Here is an 8,263-nt window from a genome sequence, read left to right as displayed (position 1 = left end):
ATTATAACAGAAAAGTGACATCTAGAGAAAAGTTACCGTTGAATTTATAGGGTGTGCAAAATGTATTGCAAAACGAAATAAATTTTGCTTTCAAGACACGTGTGTTTTCTCAAAGCTCCCAAACATCAACAATGTTTTTGTTTATTTTAAAAAGATTGTAAATAATATGACTTAAACGATGGCTTTTAAAATTAAACAATTTGCAAATGTTTCTGGATTTCTTCAAAAGCAAAATGATATTTTATACAAATTTCCATTAATTAGTTCAGCAAGTTCTCGAATTCTTGTATTTTTTGGAGGTGACACTCAGGTAATGTTATTGTCATTAATAATTTATTAATTAACAAACAATTATTTAAAAATAATAAAAAAATAAAACTAAAATAAGAAATTTAATTGTTTTTCAAATTGGAATTCATCCAATAGTTTATTTCATTTTTGTTATTTTCATTTCTAAATTGAAGAACTAAATATTTATGAAGTATAAATAAGTTTTAAAAAATTATTATAAAATATTTAATTTTTATATCTTGCAAATAAATAATAATAAATAATTTACATTAATACAGGACTTTTCTGAAAATATGGCAAAGCACCGGGACAGTCGTCATTTTCAAGAATGGAGTTTGGAGAACACAGCTAAATTAATAGCAGAACGTTTTCCCAAAAATCATATTTTTATTATTCGACCAGTAAGGTAAAAATTAATTAGCCAATATAATAAATTTACTTTAATTTTTTTTTTTAATTATTTCAATTTTATTTTTAGGAGAAAAATACTTTCTAATGCAGTTTTAAATTGCTTTGATAATTTTGTATCTGGTGACGAATATGGTGCACCTAATTTTTGCCATAATTTCAATAGTTTATTGCATTTAAAATTGCTTCTTCAATCGTTATCAGTACAAATTCCAAAGGTATAAAATATTTTTTGATAATGGTTTATAAAAATTAAGCGAACTAATAATAATTTTCGTTTAACAATGACTTTTCAGGCTTCAAATGAAATAATAAATAATGATTTATTATTAATTGGATTCAGTAAAGGTTGTGTCGTGTTAAATCAATTTCTCCATGAATTTCATTTTTATCAAAACCAAAAGGAACTAAATAATGATATGGGAAAATTTATATCTCGAATTAAAGAAATATGGTGGCTAGACGGAGGACATCCAGGCAAAAAGGATACTTGGATTACAGATGAAAAGATATTAGAGTCGTTTATAAAAATGGGTATTTATTCAAACTTAGTAACTTCAGTTTTTATTATAAACTCACTAAAAATAAATCAAGGGAATTAATTATTTTTTTAATTATTTACAATCTAAAGTATATTTTTGTCTTTGCTCAAATTTTTACAAGCAAGATTTTAACGTCTTTAAAATTTTTAATTATTAACTAATGTTATCATAAACATTATCATTAAATATTTAAGTAGATATAAATAATTTTATTATTTATAATTTTTAAATTACTATTTTTAAATTATGTTTATAAAAAATGGAATAATTTTTCTTTTGAAAAAATATTTTAGAAATTGATATTCATGTACATGTCACTCCATACGAAGTAAGAGATGAGAATCGGCCATGGATTCGTATTGAGGAAGAAATCTTTACTGATATTTTGCAAAAAAAAGGAGCCAATATACAACGAGTTTTTCATTTCGAAGATCAACCTTGTAAATTGGAAAATCATTTTCGAGTGTTAACAGAATTTACCTCCTCCTCACAATAATTAGGTATTTTTTTCAAAAATAAAATTTTCTACTTCTTTAACTTTTTATATAATAATTATATAATTTTAATTATATTCTATTTAATTATTATATAAAATTAATTTAATTAAAAGTTTTTTTTCTAATTTTTTTTTGATGTCAAAAGAAATTAGTTAAAATATTGTTTATGCAATCTTTTTGATTTTAAGACTAAAAAAAAAAACAAAAATTTACATAAATTACCCGTTGTCGTTGATCATCTTCGATTATTAAAAAAAAGAATTGCTTGAAGTAAACTCTCGATAAGTGTCGTTGAAAATCAGTCGTTTCGTGCACATTCTAACAATATTCTCAACACCTATTTGGACAAGCACTTTGAAGACTGTGTTTATCTGACAAAATAAAAATTTTTTTTTTAATTTTCGAATATAAAAAAAAAACAATTAAAATGTAAAAAATAAGACATACTTGCAGATGTATCAAATAAAGTAATTTCTGACCATTCGTCGCTACCGTCACAACAATCACAAACTCCATCATTGACTTTGTAGGATGATATTTTAGCTAAAAAGTTGTTTTTTTTAAACAATAGTTTTTATTGCCTTTTATTTAATAATAGACATTAAATTTCAATTAATTACCTGGAAATCTTTTTGAAGACATTTCGCAATAAAATACACCATTATTGCAAGCATTTGTTCCCGATTCATCACTTCCATCAAGTGGACAATCACAATAATTGTCATTAATTTTAAAATAGTCTATCTCCTCCTTAGAAGTAATACAAACAAAATTACCTCGTACATTTGGAAGATATTTAACAATATCTCGACTATGTGTTCCTCTTAAAGAAACGCTATTTCCATCTTTATCTTTAACCAATTTTGAATGTTTAGATTCATTCCATTTTGACATTATTTTATTGATAGCAACGTTTTGCTTGTGATGATTTGACGAGTGATTAATTTGACTTGTGTCTTTATTTAGACGTGATAAATAAAGAAATTGTGATAACAAAAAACAAGTACATCCAATCACAGTTAGAAGAAAAATATAATTGACTTTTTTTTTATACAATTGTTTCATCCATATCATTTTAAAATTTCAATTATATTAAAGCATCTGAAAATAATAGTAAATTATTTAGAAAATTGTCTAGTTATTAGTCGTAACTGTAGAATTACTTGTTTTTATAATGAAAAATATCGAATAAAAATTAATTAGGAATTTTGATAAATAATAATAATAGAATTTTAATATATTAATCAGATACAAAACAATATTTTGTTAAAATATAATTTTCATTTTAAATTTAATTTTGCAAACACGTATTACAATTTATAATTTTAAAAAATTCTTGTAAATTGCATAAACAAAATTAACTTTTAGGTTAGAAAACATTTTATTGTGTTTATATACTTAAAAAGATTATTAAATTTTGAAATTCCTTTATTTGTAATCCTACCTGATTGAATGAGATTTATTTTTCTTAAATTTAACCACTTTTTAACAAACTAACATATTTTTTTATAACAACATCTGATAAATAATGGGCATTTCCATTTCGTTTAATTTCATTGTCCAGAATTTTAAGGGCGCACTCACACCTTTTGGCTACCTGCCTGCCTGCAGGAGTTGTCATGGCAACGTGAAGGAGTAACAGAGATAGTAAATTCAAATTTGAATTTTCTCTCTCTGTTACTCCTACACGTTGCCATGACAACTCCTGCAGGCAGGCAGGCAGCCAAAAGGTGTGAGTGCGCCCTAACTTAACTTCCCATCCATGGAAAATAGACTTCGAACGACCCATCCATGGCTCCACGCGTCTTTTGCTAATCCCCTTCTCCACCATTTTTTACACCCTGAACGACCTTGAAACTATATAAGTAAAAATTGTACATAATATTTTAATTTTTCAAATTTTTTTTTATACATATAATCAATAAGAGCACAAGCAAAATGTCAAAACTATCAGCTGTTAAAGAAATGATTGAGAAATTATTAAAAGATGAATCTAAACCTTGGACAAAATACATTGCACTTGCTGAACAGAAATTGAAAGTGGATCGATTGTATATTTTCTTAGGTAAGTTTGAGGTTATAATATTAATATTGCATGAATAGTTTAACAGAGAAATTAATTTTTTTTCTAAAAAAACTTTTATTTTTTAAATAATTTGAATATGTACTACTTGTATCTATATTTATTCAAAAGACAATTATTTAATTTTATAAATCTATTCTTTTTCTAGGCTTTTGTTTTAATGACATTTTTTTTTTCTTATAAACTTCTTTGATGCAAGTCACTGCTTTATGTAATATAATTGTAATTAATTGCAAATCATGTGTCAATTTTTTTAAAATGTTTCAAAATATGTACAATATTTTAAGTAATTGAAAAAAAATTTATAATTATTGAAAAATAGGAATTGAAAGCTTTAGACGTGTATTTTTTGAAATAATTAAACTGATTATAATTTCGATTTAATTACAGGTGCGCTGGTAGTATTGGCACTGTATTTAGTTTTAGGTGTAGGTCAACAATTGGTATGCAACATAATTGGATTTGTTTATCCTGCTTATTGCTCAATGAAAGCGCTTGAAAGCCCAAGTAAAGATGATGATACAAAATGGCTGACGTACTGGGTCACCTTTGCTACTTTTACTATCATCGAATTCTTTTCTGAGTATATTGTTTGTTGGGTCCCAGTATATTGGTTAATGAAGGTAATTATTATCAAGTAAATTTTTTTCATTCAACTTAATTAACATACAAACGTATTTTTAGTGCCTATTCTATATTTGGTTGATGGCTCCAACTGAATACAATGGTTCCTTAATACTTTATCGTAAAGTAATACGTCCAAGATTTGTTCAATATGAACCTCAAGTTGATAAATTATTATCTAATGCTTCTGATATAGGTAACTAATTTTTATATTATTTTTTTGAAAATAGTATCACTGACATTAAGAGAATAAAATTAATAAAACTTTTTTTCTTATTTACAGCAAAAAAAGCTGCGGCAAGTACGTTATATGCTGAGAAAAAGGATTGAATATTTCAGAAAAAAATAATTAGCAAAAGACTTTCAAATCTTCATACCCATTCCTTCAATTCATAAAAAAATTAAGACTTTAAAATTACAATTTTTAAACATATATAAATGCAAATATAGTTAAAATTTCAAATTTGTAACATTTGACTATCGCACAAAATCGAATTTCCACAATGTTATAAAAAATGCTGAAAAAAAACAATTACGTGCCTAAAAATTATTTCTATAAGTCTCATTTGACAAATCTAAAAATATTAAATAGAATAATGTATTTATTTCTTGTGATATTTGCAGTGTTTTGAAAATGATGTCTACACTGTGCCATTTTAATTAATCTGCTTAATATATAATTATATGCTATTTTTAATTCTAGCTACTTTAGCTATTTTGAGATACGTCAAAAAAAATCAATGTGCAAAATTATTTATGAATTGTTTTCTTCTTTTTATTTTGAATTGTGGCTTCTTGTTTAATTCTGTAATTACATATATATAAAATTAAAAGATTTTAAACAAAAATGGTACAATTCAGTTAGTTTTAAGTTATTATTATTAACTCCAATCTGTATTGTACAAAGAATTTTCAATCTTCACAAAATAAAGTTAATTTTATTGAATTTGATTTTTTTTTCATTGAATGAATTATATAGAAAAGAATTAAGAAAATTTTAAGATTGAAGATAATGAAAATTTTCAGCAGTAATTGCCAATTTTCGAATATGCCTTATTGTAGTTGCTGCTGCTATTTGTACTTCCGAATCTTCTGAGCCAACTAGTCGCAAGACATGCTAGAAAAAAAATTTAATATTAAACATTTAGAATAATAGTTTTAGGATTGAAAAATAAAATTTAATTTAAACCTTGACAACACCACAAGTGTGCATTGTAATGCAATTCAAAGGCTCCTTGCTTAAATGATAGAATGCAATACAAACTCCTTTCAATACATTTTTATTCTGACTCGATAAATAATTAACTAATGGTGCAACAGCATTTAATTTTCCAAATTCATAATTATTTTGTCCCCATTCACAACAAAAGGCAATTGCCAATGTTAAATTTGCTCGAAGATCTTCATCTTCCTGTGTAAAAAAAAACAAAGATAAGAATTAATTCTAATTCAAGCAATGAATACATTGTTAAAAGTAATTTTTTAATTACAGTATTGACCAAATCGGCTAATTTTTTAACAACACCATGATCAGTTAGAATGCCTAAATTTTCTGGATCAGTAGCAATTGCAGCAATTGTCGCACAAACTGCACTTAAAACTTGATTATCTTTACTTTCAAGAAGACTAACTGTAAGTTCTAATCCACCAACAAAAGCTCTAACCATTTGCGGTGAATCCTTAGCATGTTTAATACAAGGCACCAATGCAAAACATGCATTTCTTTTAATAATATTACTGGGATGCTTCAATAAGGACCATATCAAACGAACTCCATCTAATATATGTTCAGGATCATTTATAATATCCATGCACTCTTCACTTTCAGCACATTCTTTAATTACCATTGGTAAATTTTCCAAAAGTGGTTCATACGTTGCACTTAGTAGACGAATCTATATTTTTTATTTATTTTATTATTATTGATTTTATTTTTCTATTTTAAAAAAATTACTTACCAATTTTTGTATCCCATCATTTATTCTAAGAACATCTCGATTTTTAGGATCTTTACAACATTCAGCAAGTGCTCCAACTACATTAGTAAGTACATCCTCATCTTCATTTTCTTCTAATAGAGGAATTATAGAAACCACTAATTCATTTTGATTAAATCTTATAATATTTTCTGGACTCATAGCACATTTCCAAATTCCACCAGTAACGGAAGCTAATAATTCTTTATTACTTCGAACTTGATCGCTTTGTATTAATTTACAAAGTGGATCAAGACCACCTGCTTCTCTCACTAGATCTCTTGTTACTTTATTTTCAGCGCATTTAAAAATTACGAGTGCACAATTTTCCTTTAATTTTACATTTTCATTTTTCAAATGATGAATTACATCTCCAATTATACCCATTTGTTCAAAGGCCAATCTAAAAGATTTCTGAAAAAATAAATAAATTTTATTATAATTATAACAAAAAAAAAAATTATTTTGGAAAATTAATCTCACTAGATCTGCACATTGTTGAACTGATCCCATCATTGGAATAATTAAATCAACATTTTGACTTTTAAGAAAACGTGACATTAAAAATACAACTCCAAATTTTCTCAATTCTTCTTTAATTTTTGGACTACTGCTCAATGAATTAAGAACTTTAGCACATCCGATAGCGACTGACATTAATTCTCTATCAATTTCATTGATATTTTCCAAAGGACACTGTAGAACTGTATCAGGAACATCCATTACGTCCAACTAAAATTCAAAAAGGTAATAAAAAAAAATAGTTTCATTATTTAAATCACTTTTTCAAATAAGTTTCGTGAAAAAAAAAATTATTTTTACAATTAAAGGAATTCCTCCACGAACGCGAATTTGTTTTCTCGCTTTTCTCATCCTGGCAATATTTGCCATTGTCTCAGCTGCTAAAACTTGAATATCTCTCGCTGGATGTTTCAATAATTCAACAAGTGATATTACAATTCCCAAATCAATTAAATAACGTCTTATCTCAGCTGACGATGTTATTTTCAATAAAACTGCCAATGATCCACTTTGACATTTAATGTCTTTCGTTTCTAAAAGATTCACCAATACTTCCAATCCACCCATTTCATGAATTGCTTTTTGAATAATCTGCAATATTTAAAAAAAAATTTATTTTTAATTTTTAATAATTTTTTTTAAAACACACAAAACATACTCTACTATTTAGTTCGTAGTCCTTTAAAAGACAAAGTGAAACAATTGTAGCAGTTTGATTGCCAGCTTTCATATATTTAATCAATTTTTGCATATGCCAAAATTCTGCTGGTACTTCCGAATTTGCACTATCCTTGAGATATCTACTTTCATCATCACTTTCAGATTCAGGTTCATCATCTGAACTTTCTTCTTCTGCTGTTTCATCAATATAACGAATTCGAGGTCCAAATTGTTCTCCATTTGTTAAATTTTTAACTCCTTTCTCATCAACTAATTCCAAATTAGATCTTTAAAAAGAAAAATCATAATTTTATTTAAATATCACAATAAATTAAAAATTGAAAAATAAATTACTTACTGAGGTGGAGTTGCACTCATTACTTTTTTTTCAGTAGCAATTTAACAATTTCTTTTTTTTTTTTTTGGTATTTAACAATTTTATAAAGTTTATTTTAAAAATAAATTATATTATTTTTTAATTTTTATTACTCCTTTAAAAATTTATAATATAAATATCATTTAACTAAGTCAATGGAACCGAGACAAAATGACGGTATTGATCAAACAAAAGAATAACCTTGAAAACTGGAAAATAAATAAATATAAATTACATTTTTTTTTTTGTCATTATGTTTATTTTAACATTATTACAATGATTTT

General features: G+C 25.5%; 4 protein-coding genes across 6 annotated transcripts; 2 read left to right on the top strand and 2 right to left on the bottom strand.

The window, feature by feature from the left end:
• Positions 1–31: 31 nt before the first annotated feature.
• On the top strand, positions 32–1,778 carry LOC127289970 (mitochondrial protein C2orf69 homolog). The gene is made up of 5 exons (XM_051318304.1): positions 32–310; positions 570–697; positions 770–917; positions 996–1,233; positions 1,535–1,778. Exons 1-5 carry the CDS (start codon positions 179–181, stop codon positions 1,735–1,737), a joined length of 849 nt encoding a protein of 282 aa, XP_051174261.1. The 5' UTR covers positions 32–178; the 3' UTR covers positions 1,738–1,778.
• Positions 1,218–3,310, bottom strand: LOC127289973 (uncharacterized). Of its 2 annotated transcripts, XR_007844241.1 has the most exons (5): positions 3,183–3,310; positions 2,359–2,839; positions 2,186–2,281; positions 1,961–2,109; positions 1,218–1,678 (listed from the first exon to the last, which is right to left on the bottom strand). XR_007844241.1 is itself a non-coding variant. In XM_051318308.1 (4 exons), exons 2-4 carry the CDS (start codon positions 2,810–2,812, stop codon positions 2,069–2,071), a joined length of 591 nt encoding a protein of 196 aa, XP_051174265.1. In that variant the 5' UTR covers positions 2,813–2,839; positions 3,183–3,310; the 3' UTR covers positions 1,771–2,068. The 2 variants fall into 2 exon arrangements, 1 of the variants encoding a protein (XP_051174265.1); XM_051318308.1 differs by lacking the exon at positions 1,218–1,678 and having other exon boundaries at positions 1,771–2,109.
• A 243-nt stretch (positions 3,311–3,553) lies between these two features.
• Positions 3,554–5,391, top strand: LOC127289963 (receptor expression-enhancing protein 5-like). Its single transcript, XM_051318296.1, has 4 exons — positions 3,554–3,803; positions 4,212–4,444; positions 4,506–4,641; positions 4,729–5,391. Exons 1-4 carry the CDS (start codon positions 3,677–3,679, stop codon positions 4,773–4,775), a joined length of 543 nt encoding a protein of 180 aa, XP_051174253.1. The 5' UTR covers positions 3,554–3,676; the 3' UTR covers positions 4,776–5,391.
• LOC127289962 (armadillo repeat-containing protein gudu) lies at positions 5,047–8,147 on the bottom strand. Of its 2 annotated transcripts, none has more exons than XM_051318293.1 (8): positions 7,962–8,147; positions 7,602–7,890; positions 7,244–7,534; positions 6,905–7,153; positions 6,404–6,835; positions 5,936–6,340; positions 5,635–5,856; positions 5,047–5,562 (listed from the first exon to the last, which is right to left on the bottom strand). In XM_051318293.1, the coding sequence occupies exons 1-8, from the start codon at positions 7,979–7,981 to the stop codon at positions 5,443–5,445; spliced, it is 2,028 nt and encodes a 675-aa protein (XP_051174250.1). In that variant the 5' UTR covers positions 7,982–8,147; the 3' UTR covers positions 5,047–5,442. The 2 variants fall into 2 exon arrangements, with proteins under 2 accessions (XP_051174250.1, XP_051174251.1); XM_051318294.1 differs by having other exon boundaries at positions 6,110–6,340.
• Between the last annotated feature and the right edge of the window lie 116 nt (positions 8,148–8,263).

This window comes from Leptopilina boulardi, unplaced genomic scaffold (assembly GCF_019393585.1).
Source record: "Leptopilina boulardi isolate dan_hultmark-lab unplaced genomic scaffold, ZJU_Lbou_2.1 LbouV2_51, whole genome shotgun sequence".
NCBI lineage: Eukaryota > Metazoa > Arthropoda > Insecta > Hymenoptera > Figitidae > Leptopilina > Leptopilina boulardi.
This window is presented reverse-complemented; position numbering and strand designations above follow the sequence as displayed.